This window comes from Mobula birostris, chromosome 22 (assembly GCF_030028105.1).
Source record: "Mobula birostris isolate sMobBir1 chromosome 22, sMobBir1.hap1, whole genome shotgun sequence".
Lineage (NCBI taxonomy): Eukaryota > Metazoa > Chordata > Chondrichthyes > Myliobatiformes > Myliobatidae > Mobula > Mobula birostris.
The window spans coordinates 17,253,017-17,280,140 of NC_092391.1; the positions used below are offsets into that span (position 1 = coordinate 17,253,017).

General features: G+C 41.4%; 1 protein-coding gene across 1 annotated transcript in view; it reads left to right on the top strand.

The window, feature by feature from the left end:
• LOC140186198 (SH2 domain-containing protein 3C-like) overlaps nucleotides 1–27,124 on the top strand; it is a 215,585-nt gene that overhangs the window by 79,555 nt on the left and 108,906 nt on the right. The window contains exon 4 of the mRNA XM_072240156.1: nucleotides 13,973–14,657. Within this exon, the coding sequence (XP_072096257.1) occupies nucleotides 13,973–14,657 (685 nt within the window). The remainder of the gene's footprint in view (nucleotides 1–13,972; nucleotides 14,658–27,124) is intronic.

Sequence of the window (27,124 nt, forward strand, 5' to 3'; positions counted from 1 at the left end):
AGTTGTACCACTAGCAGAGACTTGGGCACTGAAGTAGAATGCCTGCTGATAAATTGTAAAACTGTTTTAGACCAAGCACATTCTCATTCCAGTGTATTTGATTTTCCATTTCTACTATGGCTCAAAAATGCTCCAATAGACTGAAAACTTCAAATGAAAATATGTAGTGTTGGAAACACTCAGTGTGTCAGACTGCATCTGTAGAAAGAGAAATATAATTAATGGATCAGGTCATCAGAATTGGGAAAGTGAAAGTCAAATTAGTTTTAAATTACACAGAGGGCGTGAAGGTGCTAAAACGAGTCTGGAGGTGATTCTGCTGTTTACACAATTGCCAGAAAACAAAAGGACGTGCAGAGGTGTGAGGTGCAGTCACAGCTGTTGCTAGGACCTGAAACCAAAAGAAGAGTTTTGGAAATGCCCATCAGATCAGACATTGACTATGGAGAGAGAGAAAGACTTAGAGGATAACCTTCCTCGACCGTTCTATCCCATTACTCCACTGCTTCTTTCTTGAACAGAAACTAGACCAGTTCCCCTCTATCAGCATACCTGTGGATGAATTTGCCCTCACATTAAGGAATTACAGACCCTGTCTGGGTCATGTACACCTTTGTAGACAAATGAGCTCCTATAATATTTAATTCAGAAGTCCGATGTATGTACACACGTTTGTTCCTATGAATAGAAGAACTTGTTTCTTCTCTGACACAAGAGTTACTGCGGATGCTGGCAATTTAGAGCAATATACACAATGTGCTGGAGGAGCACAGCAGGCCAGGCAGCATCTATCGATGGAAATAAGCAGCTGAGGTTACAGGCCGAAACTCTTCATCAGGTTTGGAAAGGAAGGGGGAAGAAATCAGAATAGGAAGGTGGAGGGAGGGGAGGAGGGAGTAGCAGGTGAAAGGTGAAACTGGGAGGGGGGAGGGATGAAGTGAAGAGCTAGGAAGTTGATTGGTGGAAGAGATAAAGGACTGGAGAAGGGGGAATCTGATGGGAGAGAGTAGAAGACCATGAAAGAAAAGGAAGACGAGGAGCACCAGGGGGATGGGTAGGTAAAGAGATAAGCTGAGAGAGAGAAACAGGAATGGAAATGATGAAGGGGGGGTAGGAATTACTGGAAGTTTGAGAAATCGATGTTCATGCCATCAGGTTGGAGGCTACCCAGGTGAAATCTAAGATGCTGCTCATCCAAACTGTGTGTGGCCTTATCGTGGTAGTGGAGGAGGCCATGGACTGGCATGTCGGAATGAGAATGGGAAGTAGAATTGAAATGAGTGGTCACCGGGAAATTCTGCTTTTTGTGGCGGACAGAGCGAAGGTGCTTGACAAAGCAGTCTCCCAATCTATATCGGGTCTCATTGACATAGTCTTCCCTTCCCCCAATTTTGATAAATGTTCTTTCTTGTCAGTTTTTATGTGTTTTATGCTATTCAGTACAATACTGTGGAGATACAGTTACCATATCCAGTATTTTTTGACTTGTGGATAAAATTGACTTACAGCCAGTTGTAGAAATGGAACTCGTTCCTTACTGGAGGACAACCTGTACTTCAAAACCAAGCAGTTCAAGAGTGTAAGCCATGGTAACGTGCATGGAAAGGCTAAGTCTACCTCATTGTGGGATCAATGTAACAGTTCCACTCAGGCCTCTTTATTGGTGCTGAACCCAGACAAAGCTCAAACATTTAATAACATTTGCGGTCAATGCCTACCCTGTTCTCACTCCTACGTGGTTCAGTTCTGACTCTTGCCTTTTCTAGATCTTTCTAATACTTTTCTCACCTGCACAGTGGTGCAGCAGGTAGTGCCATTGCTTCACAGTTCTGCGACCTGGGTTTAATCGTGACGTCTGGTAATAGCACACGCTGCCTGCAACCACATAGGTTTCCCCCATGTCTCTGGTTTCCTCCCACCGCTGGCTGGGTGGTAAACTGCTTACTGTAAATTATCCAAATGTGAGTGGGCGGTAGGCGAATTAAGGTAGAGACGATGAGCATGTGGGAGAGAATAGGTCACAGGGAAATAACCTATCGGGAATGAGACTGATAGCCAAATGGCTTCCTTTTTTGCTATAAACAAATATGAATAAGCAAGCACCCAGTACAGAGCTGCTGGCTTCCACAGCTACAGTGTTGTGCAAAACACTTAGGTACTCTAGAGTTTTCAAATGGTTTCAGATGAGTTACTGCCTCCTGTTCTCAACATCATTGAGGCTGTCTGGAGAGACTGAAGCAAGCGAGACAGCCAAAGTGACAAACATAACTGTGACAAGTTCTCTAAGATGCTTGGAACAACCTATCAGCCAATATTCTTATAAAACCGCACAACAGTGTACCTAAGAGAATTGATGCAGTTTTAAAAGTGGTCACACCAAATATTGATTTGATTTAGTTTTTACTGCTCTTTACAGTAATTTTTTTTATATTTAGAGGCTTTACATAATTTTTGAAAGCATCTTCGCTTTACTGATTTTTTTTTACATGTGCCTAAGCCTTTTGCACAGTACTATATGTTACTTAAACTTCCTATCTTTCTGCACCCTGTGTGGACTACATTCCATTTTCACAGTTCCTCCATTTTCATCATATCTGTTCTGACGATGAGACTTTCCACACAGGTATCCTTGAGGTACGTTTTACTGTGGCTTCCCCGTTACCCTAGGTTGACGGAGTCTTTGACTGTCACTCATTTCACAGATGCTGCCTGACCTGCTGAATGCTATCAGCATTTTCTGCTTTTTTTAAAAATGCTCCAGTCTGCTATCTGTTGTCATTTAGGGGGAGTGAGGAAAATAAAGTTAGGAATCCATCTGTTATGCAGTGATAAAGCTGAGACCAGGTCTTAATGGCTGAGATTAGCTAGCAGAGCTTGGATCAGTGATCAGATTTAGTGCTCACTCTCACTTTATTAAAGAGAAAATACAGTATATCACTGATTATTGATAATGATAGCATTGTGCTTAGGATTTCAGAACACCCCAAAGCAAATTGTACTGCCTAAATTGCTCACAGCAAGATCTGCAAACAGCAATGAAATACCATCTCTGTTTTTGATGAGGTTGGTTGAAGGATATGTATTATCCAGGGAACAGGGAAGAGCTGCAGGATTCTTTATGTCTGATTAAGAAGGCAGATTGGGCCTCAGTTTAGTATCTCATGAAAACCTCCAACTGTACAGTTAGAATGTGATTTGTTTCCACCATCCAAGCCATGCTCTCTTCTCACTACTATCATCAGGCAAGAGTACATAAGCCACGTTCGGGAGCAGTACCATTCAACCATCTTGAACTGGCGTGGACAACTTCACTCACCTCAACTCTGAGCTGATTCTGCAGCTCACAGAGACACTTTTAAGGACTCTACAACTCATGTTCTCAGCTCTTTTTTATTTGCTCATTTGTCGACTCATGTAGTGATTGTTATGTATAGTTCTCCATGAATTCCGTTGTATTACTTTACTTTTCTGTAAATGCCTGCAAGAAAATGAATCTTAAGTTAGTATATGGTAACATATACATCCTTTGATAATAAATTTTACTTCGGCTTTAAGGTCTGACAGGGTGAGAAAACACAATTACAAAGTGGAACAGAAGCTTTTGTCTTAAACAGCCAAACCCAGTAATTCCTCCCAGTTAGTTTACCCAATAATATTAGTTCCTCATGGTCGACCAAAAATAGTCAAAAGAAAATACAGTAAGAGGAAAAATGTAGAATTTTTGAAAATGCTTTTAATTGATATGAAATAGTTGGGAGACACAAACATTTTTGGACTGTTTTGCGGTGCAACGGTTGAGTTTCCTAACGCTGGGTAACTGTTCACTGTGAGGCAATGCACTGTTTTGTAAACGTGGTTAGTATGTCGTTGGAATGTGTTTGCAGCTGTTCTGCAAGTAAAGAAATGTACTTGTGGTGATTACCCTGCTGGGGACAGCTGGTGCCCAGAGAGGAAGAAAGACATCAGATAGATGGCGCTGGCCTCAAGGGCTTTCACCCTCTGCCAGCTTGGCCTCCCATATTTGCAATCAAATTTCACTTCAATAACACTCTGATGTGACTCACATCCCATGAAAATGGGGAACAGGCACCTTCTATAATTGCAAATTACTTAGAACAAGTTAGTTATTTTCAATTTTTTTCCCTTATAGTTTGAAGGGTCACTTTTAATTTATATCATGTACAATCATAATATGTGGTTATACAGTATACACTCTGATGTTCTGTTTCTACCAGATTGTTAACACATCATGATGTTGTATGTCAGTGAATGGATATGACAGTCTAATAAATAATGCAGGAATAATACATGGGCTACATACCTGGGGACACAAATGCAATATCCAGTGTTTTGAGAAATGCGAATAATCTGTCAGTCATCAACAAGCAATGTTCTGGAAGAACTCGAGCAACACACACAAAATGCTGGAGGAACTCAGCAGACCAGGCAGCATCTATGGAAAAGAGTACAGTTGACATTTCAAGCCGAAACCCTCGGAAGAACTCAATGGGTTAAACGTCAACTGTGGGAGGAAAGGAATTGTCAACGTTTTGCGGTGTAACCCTGCATCAGGATCTTTGACAATGCCTTTCTTCCTGCAGATACTGGTTAATCTGCTGAGGTCTTTCAGCAGATTGGGCTATGTATATGGACGGAAATAAATAATGAACATTTCTGGTCAAGACCCTTATAGAGGCCCTCTAGAATGGGAGAAAACCGAATGGTAGTGAGGGATGAGCTGTCACACTTGTGGTGGTTGTGAATTCCACCACCAGACACCCAGACACATCCTTTCCTCCACCCTCCCCCCCCCCACGCTCCTTCAGGGATTGCTCTCTCCATGATTCCCTGATCCACTCATCCCTTCCCACTGATCTCCCTCTTGGCATGAACCTTACAACTGTGACAAGAGCCCCACCTGCCCCTAGACCTCCTTTCCTCACCACCATTCAGGGCCCCAAACATTCCTTCCAGGTGAGGCGATGCTTCATCAGTGAGGTCAGTCAGGGTCATTTATTGTCTCCGGTGCAGCCCCTGTACATCAGTGAGGCCCAGTGCAGATTGGCGGATTGTTTCATTGAGCACCTTCACCCTGTCCACTACAATAGCCAGGATCAGGATCACCCGCTGCCCATCCATTTCAATTCAGTTTTCCATTTCCACACCGACATATCTGTCCACGGCCTCCTCTAATGCCACAATGAAACCAAATGTAGGATGGAGGAGCAACACCTCATGTTCCATCTCAGTAGTTTCCAACCTGATGGCATGAACATCGATTTTTCTAACTTTAGATAATCATTACCCTCTGTTTCTCTCCCCTTTTTGTTTTCCCTTATTCTCGATGCCATCTCACTCCTTCTCTTCTCTTCCTCCATCTTCATGATCTGCCTATCACCTGCCTCTAGTTCTCCACCTCCTTCCCTTTATTCCACAGTCCACTGTCCTTTCCTGTCAGATTCTTCCTCCTTTACCCCTTTACCTCTAACTAGCTTCTCAAATCATCGGCGCTCACCCATCTTCCTCCTCACCTGGTCCCCCCTATTACTGGCCAGCTTGTACTCCTCCCTCTTCATATGCCTCCCCCCCGCCTTCCTACTCTTCCTATTCTGGCTTCTGCCCCTTTCCTTTTCAGTCCTGTTGAAAGATCTTGGACCAAAACATCGACTGTTTATTTCCCTCTGAACGCTGCCTGACTTGCTGAGTTCTTCCAGCATTTTGTGCGTGTTGCTTAAGATTTCCAGCATCTGCAGAACTTCTTGTGTCTCTTCCAGTAGACTGTTCATTGCTCCAGATTCCAGGAGCTGCAATCTCTTATGTCCCAGTATGTAAAAATACTGCTAGTACCTAGTAACTTAATCTATCATATAGAGATAGAAATTTTGCTTAATGCAAAGGTTTTTAATGGAAAATATTACATTTTTATAGTTGTACTTTCTCAGTTTATTTTAATAACCATGTGGTTTTATTCAAACTATTAGATAATTTAAAATACTTAGACCAAAATAGATTCTTGATTAGTCAGAGCATGAAGGGATACGGGGAGAAGGCAGGAGATTGGAACTGAGAGGGAAAGTGGATCAGCCATGATGAAATGGTGGAGCAGACTCGATGGGCCAAATGGCCTAATTCTGTTCCTATATCTTATAGTCTTATGTCTAAAATAAGATATTACATTATCAGAAAAAAGTTCATTTACTGCATTACTAAATTCAGTCACACAGTTAGATACTGTAGGATATACTCAGCATGCAAAATTTCAAATATGGTTCCTCTTCGGTGAATTGCAATATGCAATAGGATATTACACTCCATAATCTATAATATGCAATAGGACAGAATACACAACAGATACAGAGACTTGAAAAATTAGTCAACACCATCATGGGCACAAGCCTTCATAATATCCAGGACTTCTTCACGGAGCGGTGCCTCAGAAAGGCAGCATCCGTCATTAAGGACCCCCATCACCCAGGACATGCCCTTTTCTCACTGTTAACATCAGGAAGGAGGTACAGAAGCCTGAAGGCACACACTCAACGATTCAGAACCAGCTTCTTCCCCTCTGCCATCCGATTCCTGAATGGACTTTGAACCCATGAACACTACCTCAGTACTTTTTTGTATCTCTTTTTTTGCACTACTTATTTAATTTAACCATTTAATATATATCTTCATACGGAAATTCACAGGTTTCTTTTCTCCATTATTATGTATTGCATTGTACTGCTGCTGCAGAGTTGCTAAATTTCACGACATATGCCGGTGATATGAAGCCTGCTTTTGATTCTGAACCCATTACTTTATAACAATACTCACAAAATGCTGGAGGAACTCGACAGGCCAGGCAGCATCTATGGAAAAAAGTACAGTTGACATTTTGGGCCAAGACTGGGGAAACTACTTCTCATCTTTTTTTCCTCCGGCCCTGTCGAAGGGTCTCGGCCCGAAACATCGACTGTACTTTTTTCCATAGATGCTGCCTGAACTGCTGAGTTCCTCCTGCATTTTGTGTGTGTTGCTCGGATTTCCAGCATCTGCAGATTTTCTCTTGTTTGTGATCCCATTACTTTATAGTATTACTTGCACTGGGATACTTCACTCCCTAATTCTCTGTGGTATAATATAGCCTACACTGGGACAGGACACTCCATAACCAAGTTTAACACAGGATTTTATCATCTAGTTATACACTCGATTATTAACTAGGAAACTTATTAAGAATGTAATTGGTCATTCAAATATCTTAAACTTTCAGTTATAGTTCTAAAAGAAGTTAATTTCATTCACATTGAAATATTCCATTCTTCCGGGCATTAAATATTAAAACATTTAGCTGCAATTTTTAACTCTGATTAGGTCTTGATTCATATTATACAGTTAATATATGCAAATTAAAAAGCAACCTGGGTCGTTATTTTCATACTATCCTGGGGACATTACAGATTTTATGAAGTTGATGCATGAGTAATACATCAAAAATTATTGCTAAATGTACACAAGGTTCTATGGCACAGCACACAAAGAACCGTTAATCAGTAAGCTGTCTCTCAAACCTATTTGTACCAAACAGATTGGTTGAATTTCAGATCAATGTAATATTCTTTGTGAGGATTCAAGGAACCTTAACTTAGACAAGAAAATTTGCAGATGCTGGAAATCCGAGCAACACACACACAAAATGCTGGAGGAGCTCAGCAGGCCAGGCAGCATCTCTGGAAAAGAGTGAACATTGGACGTTTCATCAGTCCTGAGGGAGGGTCTCGGTCCAAAACGTTGACTGTTTACTCTTTTCCATAGACGCTGCCTGGCCTGCTGAGTTCCTCCAGCATTTTTCGTGTGAGCCTTTATTTAGAGCAGGGAATCTTAACCTTTCTTATGCCATGGACCCCTTAGGCAGTCCAGTGAATCCTATGGACCCCTTCTCAGAATAATGTCTTTAAATAGATAAAACAAAATACATAGGATTACAAAAGTGGCAAAGTTCACAGCTACTGCTAATACCCCTGTGGTATTACATTCATAATTGAAGGAAATGCTAAATTTCAGTTCGAGGTTAGAAAAAATGAAGATGTGAATTTTTTTCCCATCCAAGTTCACGGATCCCCTGGGATCTATCCATGGTCCCCAGGTTAAGAACCCTGGCTTAGTTTATCTGTTGCCACAGAGTAGTGAGCACCCCAACTCAGAAAATTGAGGCCGCAAGACTCATTCCTGAAAACATAATCTAGCTGATGCTTCTGCACAGAATTTAGAGGGGACTGCCTTTTGGATAAAGAACCAGACCTTTCAGGGAGACGTCCTACGTGGTGTTTGTGCCTCACACCAAATTTCTGTTTGTATTAACACTGTGTTGTAATTAGGGGCTCATAGTATTATGCAGAGACCAGCTGTCACATCTCTTGAATTATAACATACATGCTTCATTGACTGGGAGGGTGTTCTGAATGGTCTGAAGATATAAATGATTTCATCTGGAAATCAGTAGATAAAAGATGCTGTACCAACTCAAGTCGTTTTAATCATAACAGGGAGTGATACAGCAGCATTTTCCCTTCCCATTCCCTTTCCCTAGTAAACACAGATGTTTGACGGCTGCACACAGGGGACCCTGTTAGGGTTAATGAGAAAGAGCTGGGAAAAAACCTAACTTTGTCATAAGGTCCAGCACAAAAAAAATGTACAATTTACTGCAGCTTTCCAGTTTTAACCTCAAAGCTCATGATTAGAGGCAAACATAACATCATTCTTAAACTATATCATTTCCTTTAAGCAGGGGTTCCATAGACATTGTTATTTTAAGATGTCATTGACTCATTGGACAGGCCACTGATCTGCTCCAGGCATCCCATAACCAGCACCACATGCTCTCTCGGAATGTGACTAGAAATAGCTGAGAGCCTTTGAATTCTCATCATCTCCCAAAAGGCTGGTCTAAACCCTGGGAAACTTTTACCGTTCTCTTCTCCCCCGCAAATTTAGATGGTCGATGCTAGCTAGTAACTGGATCCCCTGACCTTTTACTGTAGTGTCAGAATTTAAAATGCGCTAAAGATAGTAGATGCACAGACTCCAATCATTTTCCTTGCAAATGAGGAAACTCAGCTGAAATTTCACACAAAGGACATTTAAAATGAAGGGGAGGGGACGGGTTGTGCTTTAGGGGTTTAGTGAAGTCTCTCGGTTCAGAAGGTTCAAGGGGATTTATGAACATTTAGAGAGGCAGAATATGATTAGGAATAGTCAGCATGGCTTCGTCAAGGGCAGGTCGTGCCTTACGAGCCTGATTGAATTTTTTTGAGGATGTGACTAAACACATTGATGAAGGAAGAGCAGTGGATGTAGTGTATATGGAGTTCAGCAAGGCATTCGATAAGGTACCCAATGCCAGGCTTATTGAGAAAGTAAGCAGGCATGGGATCCAAAGGGACATTGCTTTGTGGATCCAGAACTGGCTTGCCCAGAGAAGACAAAGAGTAGTTGTAGACAGGTCATATTCTGCATGGAGGCTGGCGACTAGTGGTGTGCCTCAAGAATCTGTTCTGGGACCCCTTGTCTTTGTGATTTTTATAAATGCCTGGATGAAGAAGTGGAGGGATGGGTTAGTAAATTTGCTGATGACACAAAGGTTGGAGGTGTTGTGGATAGTGCAGAGAGCTGTCAGAGGTTACAGCAGGGCATTGATAGGATGTAAAACTGGGCTGAGAAGTGGCAGATGGAGTTCAACCTAGGTAAGTGTGAAGTGGTTCATTTTGGTAGGTCAAATATGATGGCAGAATATAGTATTAATGGTAAGACTCTGGGCAGTGTGGAGGATCAGAGGGATCTTGGAGTTCAAGTCCATAGGCTGCTCAAAGCAGCTGCGCAGGTTGACTCTGTGGTTAAGAAGGCATACGGTATATTGACCTTTATTGATCGTGGGATTGAATTTAGGAGCCGAGAGGTAATGTTGCAGCTATATAGGACCCTAGTCAGACCCCAGTTGGAGTACTGTGCTCAGTTCTGGTCGCCTCACTACGGGAAGGATGTGGAAGCCATAGAAAGGGTGCAGAGGAGACTTACAAGGATGTTGCCTGGATTGGGGAGCATGCCTTATGAAAACTGGCTGAGTGAACACGGCCTTTTCTCCTTGGAGTGACGGAGGATGGGAGGTGACCTGATAGAGGTGTTTAGGATGTTGAGAGACATTGATCGTGTGGATAGTCAGAGACTTTTTCCCAGGGCTGAAATGGTTGGAACAAGAGGACACAGGTTTAAGGTGCTGGGAAGTAGGTACAGAGGAGATGTCAGGGGTAAGTTTTTTACACAAAGTGGTGAGTGCATGGAATGGGCTGCTGGCAACGGTGGTGGAGGCGGATACGATAGGATCTTTTAAGAGACTTTTAGATAGGTACATGGAGCTTAGAAAAATAGAGGGCTATGGGTAAGCCTATTAATTTCTAAGGTAGGGACATGTTTGGCACAACTTTGTGGGCCGAAGGGCCTGTATTGTGCTGTAGGTTTTCTATGTTTCTATGCGAACAATTTCAGCCAAAAGCCTGCATATTGATCATTCAAAATTCAAAACAAATTTATTATCAAGAAATTATCAAGTAAATTTATTATCAAATGAATTTATTGACACCATATACTATCCTGGAGATTTATTTTTTGCAGGCATTCACAATAGAATAAGGTGGTTGGCATGGTAACTTAGTGGTTAGCTTTACAGTACTGCAACCCAGTTCCTGCCAATGCCTTTAAGGGGTCTGTACATTCTCTCTGTGACCATATGGGTTTCTCCCGAGTGCTCAGGTTTCGCCCCACAGTCTAAAGATGTACTAGTTCAGAGGTTAATTGGTGATTGTAAATTTCCCATGATTAGGTTCAGATTAAATCTGGGGATTGCTGGGTGGTGTGGTTCGAAGGGCTGGAAGGTCTTATTCTGCACTGTATCCCAATAAATAAATAAATAATAAACAAAGAAGTGCAATATAATCAAAGAAAAAACAACACTCAAACACTGACAATGTGTGAAATAAGACAATCTATGCAAATAGAATAAATAAATAAATAAATTTGTGGACGCGAGCTGTTGAGTCCATGAAAGTGAGTTCCTTGGTGTGGATTCAGTTGGGAGTTGAGGTGAGTGAGTGGTGCTATCCTTCTCATAATCCCATAAATTACAGCTGAAATCCTTCCCGCTAAAAAGGAGCATAAGATAAAATTTATGATGGGGAAAAAAGATAAAGTTGCTTTCTGCCATCGAATATCCAACAGGAATCCTTGGAATTGTGCCTGCAGAGAATGTTGGTGTGTTTTAACAAATGCATTACCATCAGTTAGAGGCTGATACTGTGCGGAATGCCTCCTCACGATGTTAAGGTCTTGAATTAATAGCACTGGGGCCCCAGCACATTACACAGGCAGCTCTATTAGAAAAGGCTGCATAACATCAAAAAGTTATAAATAGCCCTTGGTTTGGGATTCCACGCTTTCTGAAAGTGAGATTATGTGAAAAATATGCAACAGTGCAATATGTTCTCACCCTTCTTGTCCTCAGGGTGTCATGCTTCTCCAGATAAATGCTCCTGGACTTGAGAGTTCTGCTGTCATTTTGTGAGAAGCTGTTTGTGTCGGAAATATATTTATTTTATTCTGGCCCTTCCAGCCTCGCCAACCAGCATTCCCCTGATTTAATCTGAGCCTAATCATGGGACAATTTACAATCACCAATTAACCTACCAAGTGGAATACCTTTGGACTGTGAGAGGAAACCAGAAAACCACACGGTCAACGGGGTGAACATACAAGTTCCTTACAGGCAGTGGCAGGAATTGAACCCTGGTCGCCTGGTACTGTAAAGTGTTGTGCTAATCACTACGCTACTGTGCTGCCCCAAACTTTACAATTCCATTTGTTTATTGATCACAGAGTCACATGATGCAGAGGATGAGTGCCAAGACCCTACTGTAGCCAGGTTCTTACCAGCCATGAAAAGGGTAATCCAGGCTGGCATGGGGAAGCCATTCAACAAAAAGTATGTGTGCATAGTGTTGGAGGAGCAGAAAGCATGTTCTGATGAAGAGTCCTTGACTAGAAATGTTAACTCTTTCTCCCTCCACAGATGCTGCCTGACTTTCTGTGTTTTTCCACGGGCTCTTTTTTCACAGCTCTACTGTGAAAAAAAGGAGCATGCGATTCACAAATAAAAATTCTCATTTACCGTAAATTGATCAAAATCCCTGGTTGTAATATTCATTTATGTGAACCAAGGGTTGGGGGCTGAATACTTTGTCAAAGCACTTGGGGCACCCTAGAATCTGAAAGCTTTGGTGATGTCCTTCCAGAGGAAGGGTTGGTGATATCTTTCCAGTGCTTGGGAGGGTTCATGTAGGTAACCCAAGCCTCAGGTGCATATAGGAGAACAGTGGTCACTACTGCTGAATAGGTCATGATTTTTGTGCTAAGCTTGAGGTCTTAATGTTCAAAAATCTTTCTTGTGTTGGCCATGGGATATGCTGGTACACTGAAGGTGATGGTGATTTCTACCCTTGTGAGGAAGTGACTCTGAAACTGTCAGGAGTGATCCCATATTCCAGTGCCTTATTGTGGACCTTTATTGATGGAGGACACTATTGTAAAAGCTATTATTTTGCTTTTATGGAGGAGTCAACAATGACGTTGTGATAGGCATCCCAACCTCAGCATACACAAAGGTCATCTGTATGCTTCTGCTCAGTTATTGAGATTGGAAGACCTTGGTTTTGGAGTAGAGGTGGCAAAGGTTGAATTGAGAGGAAAACAATTCCCTTTGCCTCAGTACCATAGTGGACATAGCACAGATTTTCAGGATCAGCATTCAAAATAATGATTTTTTAAGAACAATTTGGGTGGGAAAATCTCCTTTACTAAAAACCTAGTGTGCAGGTATGAAGTCTGTAGGGAGAGGACATGGAAGTGATTGTCCACAACGTGTGGCAGACTGGGAATGGAAAATGAAGGGGGGGTCCCCAGTGGCCACACATTTTAATTCCACATCCCATTCCCATTCTGACATGTCTATCCACGGCCTCCTCTACTGTAAAGATGAAGCCACACTCAGGTTGGAGGAACAACACTTTATATTCCGTCTGGGTAGCCTCCAACCTGATGGCATGAACATTGACCTCAAACTTCCGCTAATGCCCCACCTCCCCCTCGTACCCCATCCGTTATTTATTTATATACACACATTCCTTGTCTCTCTCTTTCTCCCTCTGTCCCTCTGACTATACCCCTTGCCCATCCTCTGGGTTCCCCCCCTCCCCCTTTTCCTTCTCCCTGGGCCTCCTGTCCCATGATCCTCTCATATCCCTTTTGCCAATCACCTGTCCAGCTCTTGGCTCCATCCCTCCCCCTCCTGTCTTCTCCTATCATTTTGGATCTCCCCCTCCCCCTCCCACTTTCAAATCTCTTACTAACTCTTCTTTCAGTTAGTCTTGACGAAGGGTCTCGGCCTGAAACGTCGACTGTACCTCTTCCTAGAGATGCTGCCTGGCCTGCTGCGTTCACCAGCAACTTTGATGTGTGTTGGGTGGAGGATTATGCTGGCTTGGTTAATTGACTTTAGGAAATCAGGAAACATTTATATAATGTGGAACCCACAGCTCAGGAATAGGCCATTGGGTTCAAATGCTCGGTGATGGTGTGTTGATGCGTCTGTTTCATCCTAGCCAATCAGAGCCCTCCTTTTTCATTGTTTACTTGTTGTCAGTCTCATTAATCTCTTTACTTAATGATTGTAAGTTCATTTTTGTTCCCCATTCACTGCAGTTCTCAGCTGTTTCCAGGTTTTCTGTGACTTCTTCCATAAAAGGAGGCACAAAATATTCCTTTAATATCTCTGCTATTCCTTTGTTCCCAAATACTCCTGTTAGAGATGTTCATTTAATAATATCTTAAATCTTCTAAGTACTGTCTCAACTAAGTATTTTTTTTCCATTTGTTTCAGAGTTGTTCAAGTTTAAGGGTTTCGGCAGCTTAACAAGCATCCCGCGAACTCTGTCGATCCGACGATTCTCAAGCAGTTCTGAAGGCAGGAAGAAAGATCTGGGAGAGTACTCTGTGGGTCTCCAGGTTGACAAAGAGGCAGTGCAGGAAACATTGGATGATTTGGAAACCCTGCCCAGGAGCCCTAGCTATGCCCGATCAAATGAAATGTATACCTACATTGGCACAATGCCACGCCGGAACTCTAATCGGGTGGAGAAACCAAAGGAAAAGCTAAGTGCTGCTGAGGGACAGACCGGAGGAAGGAGTCGATTTGGGCCTTTGCCACCAGTGCCTAACAGTGACCAAAATGAGCTGTCGGATAAGGAGAAATCACCGGCTGAGGTGGCACGGCCAGACATGGAGGTTGGTGTGGCTGAGGAATGTCAGAGCTCGGGCCATTTACAGCCATCGCTCTTTGACTCTAAATCACCATCGTCAGACACAACGATTTCCTCAACCCAGTCATCTCCTCATCAAAACACGAATGATCCGAAGAGCCACGTTGAATCCCAACTTAAAGATATTCCGGAAAAATCAAATGAACTTGAAAATGGAGTACTTCAGGACAAAGCACTTCCTGCTGGACAAGTTGAACATACAGGATCAGAAGTCATAGATGACAAGAGTGGGCTGAAAGATGACAGGTAGGATAACCTGTGGGCTTTCTTATGCATCCATTTGCATAACTTCAGCCATGTGTACTTTAAACTTATGGAAAAATTCAACAGCTGATTAATTCTCCTTTTATTGTACCCTTCATAAGCATTTTTAATAAGGGTTAAATTGAATCAATCTGGATTGGCAACTGATCAAAGAGAGCCCTGAATAAAACTGCTCTTAAGTAGCATTACTCAAATTTAATTATAAATAAATATTGCATTTCATTTAGGAAATGGAATTCTTCTCTAATTTAATTATTTAATAAAAATCTTGTTTCGGTTATGCAAGTTGGATATAATAAGGTGAGCTATAGAGAGACTTGTAGCCATTCAGTCTACCCAGCCCCGTACTTCATACTCAGTGGCCACTTTATGAGGTACAGGAGTGATCTTCTGCTTCTGTGGCCCATCCACTTCAAGGTTTGATGTTTTGTCAATTGAAAAATATTCTTCTGCACACCACTGTTGTAACGCGTAGTTATTTGAGGTTCAAGTTCCTGTCAGCTTGAACCAGTCTGGCAATTCTCCTCTGACCTCTCTCATCAACAAGGTGTTTTCACCCACAGAGCTGCCGCTCACTGGACGCGTGTTTTTTTGTTTTTCGTGCCACTCTCTGTAAACTCTAGATACTGCTGCGTATGAAAATCCCGGAGACCAGCAGTTTGTGAGGTACTCAAACCACCCCATCTGGCACCAACAATCACTCCCAAAGTCCAAAGATGTACTGTTTGGTAGGTTAATTGGCTATTGCAAATTGTCCTGTGGTTAGGCTAGGGTTAAATCGGGGATTGCTGGGCAGTGTGGGTCGAAGGGCCAGGAGGGCCTAATTCGGCCCAGTATCTCTAAATAATATAAAATAATATAAGTTCCATGGTCAAAGTCACTTAGGTCACATTTCTTCCCCATTCTGATGTTCAACTGAACCTCCTGACCATGTCTGCATTGTCACGTGACCGCCAACAATGAATATAGAATTGAGTCAGGTTCTATAAACAAATAAACATTTATTAAGCTCTGCTCAATATTAGTAAAAAAAAACAAATGAAAACCTTAACCGGAATTAAACTGCTGTGCGGCCAGTTAACAAACTGCCACTCAGTACTAGTTCTTAAAGCAGTAAATGCGAAAACAGTCTTAAAGTGGTAAATTCAAACACAGTTCTTTGAATGGTAAATTTGAAAGTCCAAGAGGTTTATATAGTCAATTAGGAGAGACTTTCCTGAAGTAAAGAATTCCTCTAAGACACGACGTTACTGTTGATCCGAGCCGGAACCTGCCTTGTCTGCAGATTCACGGCGATGGAAATAAAACGGTTTAAAGGCACTGACCTTTTTCCTCTGTAGAATAGTCTAGATACTACACAACCTTTTCTGCTTCTTTTAGCAGAGGTTATCTCATGCAGATCACTCTCTCTTGAACGAATTCAGTAATGGTCGATCCTCTCCAAAATCGCCAAACGACTCCTTCAGGTTCCCATCTTCACTCTCCAATATTACTGAAAAGGTACATCAACAAATCTGGCAGCTATTGGTGAAACTGCCGGCCCAACACTTCTGTACCTTACAATAGACAGTAAAACTCCGTTTTAAAATTAAACTGTGTCATGAGATTAATAAGCAGCGTAGCGGATTATCTGACTGACGATCTAACTGAAAACTAACTGCGTCACCAGGGGTCTACACTTATATACCTGGTGAGAACAGGTCATCATGTGACCTCACATCGGCGGGAAAATTACATCATGTGACCTCTGCAAGACCATTACACCATCCTCATAAGACAATCACAAGATATCCATGAAGTATGTAACAGCATGCTTTTATGCAATGAGTTGCTGCCAGTGATTGGTTGATCAGATATTTGCATTAAAAGGCAGATATCAAGTGGCCACTGAGTGTATATAGAACCATAGAACCATAGAACATTACAGCGCAGAAACAGGCCTTTTGGCCCTTCTTAGCTGTGCCGTATATGGATTCTCTCTTTTCTTTCTTTCTTTTTCAATCTTTTTATTAATTTCGAAATATAGAAACAAAACATACCAATAATACAAATAGTAGGAGATATATTGTTACACTTAGGAAAAGTAATTGTAAAATCAAATAGTGTAAGTTAACAAAGTTCCCAGTCATGTAGAGCTGACAATGGATAATACAAATAAAAAAAAACTGAAAAAAAATCATGAAAAAGAAAAAAAACAAAACCAAAAAAAAAAACAAACCCCATCCCCAAAGAAAAACAAAATTAATCAACTAAACTAAAAGACTCGGGCAAAACTAACAACTTAAAAATGGAAAAGAAGAAAACCTCAGTGTCGACGACTCCATTCCCCTCCAACAACAGTACAGAGAGATAAAACAAGTTTGGAAATGATCAAATTACATCAAATGAAAATGCTGAATGAATGGCCTCCAAGTTTTTTCAAACTTAATGGAAGGGTCATAAACTGCACTTCTAATTTTCTCCAAATTCAAACACACCATAGTTTGTGAAAACCAATGAAATACCTTAGGAGGGTTAATCTCTTTCCAATTCAACAAAATGGACCTTCTAGCCATTAAAGTAAGAAATGCAATCATCCTTCATGATGAAGAGGTTAAATTATTTAAGTCTATCATTGGTAGTCCAAAGATAGCAGTAATTGGATGAGGTTGTAAGTCTATGTTTAGGACCGTTGAAATAATATCAAAAATATCTTTCCAATATTTCTCCAACAAGGGACATGACCAAAACATGTGGGTTAAAGAAGCTATCTTGAAATGACATCTGTCACATACTGGACTAATATAAGAGTAATAACGAGATAGTTTATCTTTGGACATATGAGCCCTGTGCACTACTTTAAACTGTATCAACCTATGCTTAGCACATACAGAGGATGAATTCACCAACTGAAGAATTTTTTCCCATTCTTCAGTCGGTATATTACTCCCAAGTTCTCTTTCCCAGTCAGCTTTAATTTTATTAGAAGCATCAGGACATAAATTCATAATTATATTATATATAATTGCTACTACACTTTTCTGAGAGAGATTTAAATCTAAGATTTTTTCCAAAATGTCCATTGGATATGGGTGTGGAAAATTAAGGGAAACAGTAATTAAAAAGTTTCTAATCTGTAAATATCTAAAAAAGTGAGATCTGGGTAAATTATATTTATTAGAGAGTTGATTAAAAGACATAAAATAATTATCCAAAAATAAATCGCGAAAAGATATTATACCTTTGGTTTTCCAATCAAAATAAGCTTGATCCATCGTGGAAGGTTGAAAAAGAAAATTTGATATAATGGGACTTGCTAGAATAAATTGATTAAACCCAAAAAATCTTCGGAATTGAAACCATATACGTAAAGTATGCTTAACTATTGGGTTATTTATTTGTTTATATAATTTAAAAGAAGTAAAAGGAAGTGAAGTTCCTAAAACCGAACCCAAGGAAAACCCTTGTAATGAATTAGGTTCAAGATTTACCCAATGAGGGTTTAAAGATACGTCCAAATCTCGTAACCAAAATTTTAAATATCGAATATTAATTGCCCAGTAATAAAATCTAAAATTCAGGAGGGTGAGCCCCCCCTCCTTTTTAGATTTCTATAGATACCTTTTACCTAACCTAGGATTTTTATTCTGCCAAATATATGAGGAAATTTTTGAATCTATGTTATCAAAAAAAGATTTTGGGATGAAAATTGGAACCGATTGGAATATATACAAAAACTTGGCCAAAATGATCATCTTAATAGCATTAATCCGACCAATCAAAGACAAAGAGATTGGCAACCATTTGGTAAATAGAAGTTTAATCTGATCAATTAAAGGTAAAAAAATTAGCTTTAAGTAAATCTTTATATTTTTTCGTAATTGTTATCCCTAAATATATAAATGAATCAGTAACCAATTTAAATGGTAAACGTCCATAAGTAGGTACATGCTTATTTAAAGGGAATAATTTGCTCTTATTAAGATTCAATTTGTAACCAGAGAAGTTACTAAATTGAGCTAACAGATCTAAGATAGCAGGAATTGACTTCTCCGGGTTAGAGATGTATAACAACAAATCATCTGCATATAATGATAATTTATGTATTTCGTTTCCACGGGTAATACCAACAATATTTGGCAAGTCATGAATAGCAATTGCTAAAGGTTCAAGAGCAATATTGAATAGTAAAGGACTAAGAGGGCAACCTTGCCTAGTGCCACAAAAAAGACGAAAAAAGGATCTCTAATTATTTGTACAAACCGAGGCTAACAGGGAGTAATATAACAATTTAATCCAAGATATAAATGTCAAATTAAAATTAAATTTCTCAAGAACATTAAATAAATAAGGCCATTCAACTCTGTCAAAAGCTTTCTCAGCATCTAAAGAGATAATACATTTCGGGGTAGTAAATGAGGGGGTATAAACAATATTCATTAATCTCCTAATATTAAAGGATGAATAGCGATTCTTAATAAATCCGGTTTGATCCATAGTAATAATTTGAGGTAACACCTTCTCCAATCTAGTTGCTAGAATTTTTGAAAAAATTTTAGAGTCTACATTCAGAAGAGATATCGGTCTGTATGATGCACAATCGGTAGGATCTTTATTCTTTTTAAGAATTAAGGAAATAGAGGCTTCGTAAAACGATTGTGGTAATTTACCCAAACTGATTGCTTCCTTGAATATTCTAGACAACTTCGAAGAAAGAATGGAGGAAAAAAATTTTAAAAATTCCACTGTAAACCCATTCAGACCGGGTGCTTTACCAGAATTCAATGATGAGATTGCAGGATTCTCTCATAGATATTCCATACCCTGATGACAAACAGACTGCAGATGATGCAGTCTGGAGTAAAAACAGAACTTCAGGAAGCATCCAGGAAGCATCTGTGGAGGCAACAGGTGTAAGGCAGCTTTTTAGCTCGAAGCCCTTCATTGGGACTGAGAAGGAAGAAAAGCTTGCCAGTATGTAGTGGGAGGAGAAGTGCGAGAAGTGGGATACAGACTGGTAGGTAATTGCTGAATCCAGATGGTGTGGGAATGGTTGGCAGGTGGAACCAATTGGAGGAAGGTGATAGGAAAGGTATACAAAGGGAAGGGAAATGCTAGATAGCAGGCAGATATATGTGTGGGAGGAGTATTCCAAAGGTGTGTGTTACCTGAAATTGGAAAATTCAGAGTTCATATCGTTGGATTGTAAGGTACTCAAGCTGAGTATGAGATGTTGTTCTTCCTGTTTGCATTTGGTCTCTGTAGCAATAGAGAAGGCCAAGGACAGACAGGTGAGTGTGGGAGTGGAAAGGGGAGTTAAAATAAGATGTAGTTGGAAGCTCAGGGTGGCCATTGAGGTCAGCACACATACTTTCTGAAATGGTTGCTTAATCTACACTTGGTTTCACCAGCACCATTTCCAACCTGGTTCACTGCATTTGGTGCTCACAGTATGGCCTCCTCTACAATTGTGAAACCAAGCACAGGCTAGGCAACCATCTTGCAACTCACCTGTGCTCTGTCTGCTTCCAACCGTGCGTTACTTTAACTCTCCTTCCCACACTGGCCTGTCTGTCCTCGACCTTTTCCATTTCTGCAGAGCAGAAGTTTATGTTCTACTCGGGTAGCCTGCACTGAATGTTCCAGCTTCAGATAATCTCCTGTGTCTCCTACCACGCACATTCATCTATCTACCAAGTTTTATTCTCCCTGCTACTGTATCCAGTGCTCCCGGTGTGGCCTCCTGTATATTGGAGACACCCAAAGTAGATCTACATTCCGTCCACCAGAAGCAGCGGGATCTCCTGGTGGCCACCCATTTTAATTCTACTTCCGATTCCCATTCCAACATGTCAGTCCATTGCCACCTCTACTGTCGTGATAAGACTACACTCAGGTTGGAGGAGCAACACCTTATACTCTTTCTGGGTAGCCTCCAACCAGATGGCATGACCATCAATTTCTCGAACTCCTGGTAATCCCCACCCGCCCCTCTCCTTCACCATTCTGCATTCTCATTTCCCTCTCTCATCTTATCTCCTCACCTACCCATCACCTCCCTCTTGGTGCTCCTTCCCCTTTTCTTTCTTCCATGGTCTTCTTTCCTCTCCTATCAGATTCCCCCTTTTCCAGCCCTGTATTTTGTTCAGCAATCGGCTTCCCAGCTCTTTACTTCACCCCTTCCCCCTCTCCTGGTTTCACCTACCTTGTACTTCTTCTTTCCCTTCCCCCCACCTTCTTACTCTGACTTCTCATCTTCTTTTCTCCCATCCTGATGTAGGGTCCTGGTTCAAAACATCGACTTTTTACTCATTTCCATAGGTGCAGCCTGGCCTGCTGAGTTCCTCCAGCATTTTGTGCGTGTTGCTTGAATTTCCAGCACCTGCAGATTTTCTCTTGTTTTTTATTCTCCCTTTGTTCACCTTTCCCACCCTCTTCATCCACCTACTTCCAACTGTTGCCCTTCTCCATCAGTTTCCAGCTTCCACCCACCAGCCTCTGTCCCACAACTACCCACTATCCCCACTCTTGCCTCCTGACACACCTTAGTATATGGTCTGGTAACATTCCTTTTCCTTCTCAGTTCTAATGTAGGATCTCGATCCGAAGCATTCACTTGCCTCTACAGATACTGCTTGACCTGCTGGGTTCTTCCAATTTTCTTTTTTTTTCCTACACCCTTGTTAATAGACATGCGTAGAATATTCACCCTTTCCCCAGCAACTCTGGCCTGAATCACTACACTCTAGCAGGCCTTTGGCCTTCAAGTTCCAGTGCATCCAGAAGGCTGTAGCAGAATGACATGCTATCACGGCGCCAAAGACCAGTGCGTCGGAGAAGAACTCTGGACCTCGGGATCGGGATCAGCCTAGAGATGAAGTGGAAGTACTGAGGAATTTGGTCATTCCTGGGATAATGTGATCCAAGAGCGCTAAAAAGGAGAGCTGCACAGGGAATGACGGCAGCCCGTGCACTCTGATGTGGAAGTTGATATGTCCTGTGTGGAAAGGATTGTTTTGGTTTTTCCACCGTGGGGGAAATAATTGACTTGAGTCACATGGCAAATAATGCAAGAATTGGATCTTTTTACAACTGTGCCTTGAAGAGGCAAAACCTGTGGTACAATTCAGCATGATAGTAACAGAAACAAAACTGGCTGGCTGTAAGGGATCTCAGGTCCGATTAGGTTAACAAATCCCTTCCCAGATTATCATCATATTTCTCGGGAGACACTGCTTCTAACCTGCAATTGATTGGTCGATGCTAGCCATGTGTTTCAAAGTTCAAATTTATTTTCAAAGTATGTGTACTATTAGGTGGCTGGTGGTATAGTGGCATCTGTACCGGACTTCGATACGAGGGGTCCTGGGTTCGAATCTGACTGGCTCCTTGTACACTTTCCATCTGTGCTGGGTTGAGTGTTGAGCTAGCAACTCGGCCTCGTAAAAAAACCAGACAAGTGCTGAAGAAGCAGCAAGGTTGCCGCCTAATACCGCACAACGTGCAGAGAGGAACAACAACATGCATACTATATACTGTATAACTTTGAGATCCATCTTCTTGCCGGCACCCACAAAACGAAGCAACATAATCGAATCCGCGAGAAACCACACACAACAAAGGCTGACTAACACCCGGTGTGCAAGTGAGGACAAATCATGCAAATAGTAAAAAAGAAAATAAATAATACATAGAACATGAGCTGCAGAGTTCCCAAAAGTGAGTCCACAGCTATGGAGTCAGCTTAAAAAGACTCATAAAGTCATTTGATTCAAAAAGAAGTAATACCTATCTGAAGTTTTGGAAACTTTTATTTATATTCAATTATTAAGTCAAAGCATATTTATCATCAAACTACATATATGTCCATATACAACCTGGAGATTAATTTCCTTGCAGGCATTTGTAGGAAAAACAATAGAATTTATGAAAAAAAACATCCATAAACAAAGATTGGCAAACAACCAGTGTGCAAAGGAAGACAATTTGTACAATTTAAAATAAAAAATAATATTGAGAACATGAATTGTAGAGTCCTTGAAAATGCATCTGTAGGTTGTGGAATCAATTCATGAGTTGAGGTGAGCGAAGTTATTCACACTGGTTCAGGAGAGTGATGGTTGAGGGGTAATAACTTTTCCTAAGCCTGGTGGTGTGGGACCTGAAGCTCTTGTACCACTTGCCTGATGGCAGTAGTGAGAAGAGAGCATGCCCTGGATGGTGCGTGTCCTTGATGGTGGATGCTGCTTCCAAGCGTTCTTTGTAAATGTACTCATTGGTGGGGAGGGGTTTGCCTGTGATGGTGTGGTATTGTTCCTGGAGGGTGGAGGATGTGTGTACTAAATGGGACTCCTTCTCACTTTGCCTGTATCATTTCCATGGAGCACCAGCTGAATGCTGACAGCATTGGCAGCCAGGGATCCTGAGAAAACTTAGGGTTACAGAATCACGTCCACCTGACTTGACCCATGTGGATCAGTGTCTGACAACACCACAACGTTCTTGTCATAGCAATGTCTCAAGAGTTCAACTGCAGGCAGTGCCCACAGAACTAATTTGGCAAATTTAAATAGCACTTAGCTGCAACAGACAACCATGAGTTTGGTTTCCTGTTTGTGCGGAATTAGCTGTCTCAGCCAAGAGTGCTTGGAAGGCTCCGGATGACTTCAGCACCCTTGGGAGGGTTAGAGGGAGTTTCCTCTGATTGTCTCCTGCTGACCCAAGGGTGCTGGGTCAGCAAGAGAGAGAGTCAGAGGAAACTAAAGAGCCCTGTTGCAAATTATACAAACTGTGAACATTGAATGAGCAGAAAATGGAACCAGGCCATGATATCTCCCATGTCACCAAGTCTATAGACTGCTGGGTATCAACATAGGCATCATTCCAGCTGTCAAACCACCATTCAGTCAGATCATAACTGATTTGTTTGTTGACTTTATCCATGGCCTTATTTTCTTTAACCTTTAGTAAACCATTATACTGTATCTTGTTGACCAGAAAAACGACAGTCTGCAAATCAGTGCTGATCAGTCTCAAATTTTCAGTTGAAGCTTACAGCATTTTGGAGAGAGTTCCTGTTTTTCACCACCCACAGGTCTTGGTGAGGTACCTGAAACTGCCCAGGAACCAGGGAACTACATTCTACTAAGCAGGTCATGACTTCTGGAACTAGGTGCACTGGGGAGGAAGGAGCAGAAACTGCGTTTCCTGTATGGGTCAGTGCAAACCTTAACCCCTTTTGGAGAAGTGGAATTCCTCATCTTTTCCTTTAATGAAATGAAACTGCTGATTATGGGGAACTCAGCTGTATGAATAAAGCTCTTCTGGAGTTATCATCCGCTACATTTGGTAGAGGAACACCAGTCCCTGAAAGGACACTGCATTAGGACCTCAGCTGCATAAAAGATCAAACAAGCCTGACACTGTCTGAATGTACTCACGATGGCCCAGACCAACACTGATCCAGTCATGTTGGTGTTGGTTGACCACATTCAGATCAATTCACGTCTGTGAAAAGTTACTTGGGTTTCTTCAGATTTTTATGCGTTGTCCCTAGATTAATATTTCTACACGTATCTACTCAGACTCCCAGGTCAATCTAGGGATGTCCACATCACCCTGGAGTACAGAATTGCAGTGGGGTGGAGATACGTCTCTACCACAAGAGGTGTAAGGTGCTACTTCCCTCTGCTAACCTGCAGGTCACCATTGGGCAAGGTGTTGTACCTGCTTAGCCCCTCAATCAGGTTCACGTGAAGCCATGTGGGCAGGTGGTCGATGGTCGTATAAGCAGCTGGTGCATATCACAAGTCCTGGTTATGCAACCAATTACACCTGGGGTCACCTGTCTTGTAAAGGCACTGCCCAGAAGGAAGCAATGGCAAACCACTTCTGTAGAAAAATTTACCTAGAACAATCATAGTCATGGAAAGACTGTGATTGCCTACATCATATGACATGGCATATGACAAAGTATACAGAATTATCTAGATTTGCATAGATAGATGAACTGTTTTGCCCAGACCTACACTGGAAAAATCTGGTTCTCCAATGCTTGTTCCTCCAGAACTCAGCAACAATTCTATGGGAATCTGTAACCATCAGCCTACTCATCTGCAGGAGCTGTGCATCTGTTTTCGAACTGCTTTGTATTCTGTGTTGCACGTTTATTATGGTAGTTAGTCACGTGAGTGGGGGCACGGTGAAAGTGAGGAGAATAAAAGTTACAGAATCACACATTGTTCTGGGTAGTTTGGAGCTGGGGACTATCGGATGCCACATCTTCAGTTGACTACTTAGTTAGGCTTAGTTACACTTAATTATACTTAAGTTTCATCGCTTCAAAACGGTATGTTTTGCTAATTGCTAATAAAGGTTCGAATACATTTTGTCGACTTTTGGAACATCATTACAGGAGGGTGCATCATACAAGGATAACAATCCATGGGAGTCAACAGCAGCAGCTCTGGTTTGTTAGAATAGCTGCTACGTCGTCTAAATGGCCTTACAATTTATCTTTACTTTGAGGCATACAGAGAAATTTGTTTGTGTCAAATCAAACTGAGCGAGGATTTGTCATTTCTTTTCCGGCGCCAACATAGTATGCCCACATCTCATTAGCCCTAACTTCTCCGTCTTTAGAATGTGGGAGAAATCCGAAGCACCCAGAGGAAACCCACGTGGCTGGCACTGTGGAGCATTGTGCTAACTGGAGTGCTACCATGCCGGCCCATATTGATGTATTGGATGGGAGGATTGGTGAGGAGGATGACCTGTGATTGGCTGGCTGCTGCTCATATGATGGAATGGCTGAAGATGTCAAACACAAGAAAATCTGCAGATGCTGGAAATCCAAAGCAAAATGCTGGGGGAACTCAGCAGGTCAGGCAGCATCAATGAAAATTAGTAAATAGGACTGGTTAAGGATCTTGACATGAAACGACTGTTTACTCTTTTCCATTATGGCTGAAGATTTACCTGACCTAATGATTTCCTCTCTTAATATCCTATCAGTCCTTGTGCCTTATCACTTGTGGCATTGTGTTCACTTGCCTGGGTCCTATGTTCTAGAATTCCCACCTAAAACCTTTTTCTCCAATCTATCCCTCTCTTTGACAAAGCGTCTCCTAACATTACCTTTGTGTTGGTCCAGTTTTTTTTCTAATGCGTCCATTAAGTACCCTGGTATATTTTAAATCCATATTGAAGAAACTGCATAAGTGCCATTTCCAGCTGCTGTTGGTGACTTTATAACAAGAATGAAGATATTGAAACTAACTTCAGCAGGCTGTTTGACTGGAGAAGGTGTTTTGGTCAAACCAGCAGCTGCAAGAAGATATCCACGGCTGTAGCTGTCAGAATTCAATGTACACTCTGTGGCCACTTTATTAGGTACACCTATACACCTGCTTGTTAATGCAAATATCTATCAGCTAATCATGTGGCAGCAACTCAATGCATAAAAGCATGCAGACATGGTCAAGAGGTTCAGTTGTTGTTCAGACCAAAGATCAGAACGGGAAAGAAATGTGATTTAAGTGACTGCCGTGGAATGATTGTCGGTGCCAGAAGGGGTGGTTTGAGTATCTCAGAAACTACTGAACTCCTCGGATTTTCACACACAACAGTTTCTAGAGTTTACAGAGAAGGGTGTGAAAAATAATCCAGTGAGCAACAGTTCTGTGGGTGAGAGTGCCTTGTTAATGAGGGAGGTCAAAAGAGAATGGCCAAATCGTTTTAATCTGAAAGGAAGGTGACAGTAATTTAAATAACCACGCATTACAATAGTGGTGTGCAGAAGAACATTTCTGAATGCACAACACGTCGAACCTTAAAGTAAATGGGCCACAGCAATAGAAGACCACACCAGGTTCTGTTCCTGCACTTGATAGAGAGGCCACTAAGTGTACATCCTGAGCTTGAAATGACTCATCAAGAAGAAGCCGTTGATATTGAACCATATTTGTTGGGGAGTAGGTTAATCTGTTTTTCATCTCAAGGCTGGTTCCTGTTTTCCTCTTTGGAGATTATTTTCTTTATTGGTAACTGAAATTTTATATTGCCTTTGCAACTTTTAAATTTTAAATTGTTGAATCCAATAATAATTCTATTCATTAATGATGTTTTACTGAAAAAGGGTAATTTGACCAACATTCCAGCATACAATATTTAGAAAAATACAAATAGTCTTAAGCTTCAATAAGAAAGCTTACAGTTTAATTCTCCTATACAAGTAAAACACAGAGAAAAAGTAGGATAATGTGTGAGAAAGTGGCTGGAGATGGAGAAATTTATTTCAACAAGACAGAGCCTTCATTCACGGTGAAGCAAGATAAGGCTTTAGTACAATCTTGTAATCCCATTCACAAGTTCTGAATATTAAACCTCATAAGTAATTTTATCAAATACTTTTAAAAAGAAGTTCAGCAGCCAAGCAAAAATAGGATTAAGTCCCTGCCCCCTCACTTGGC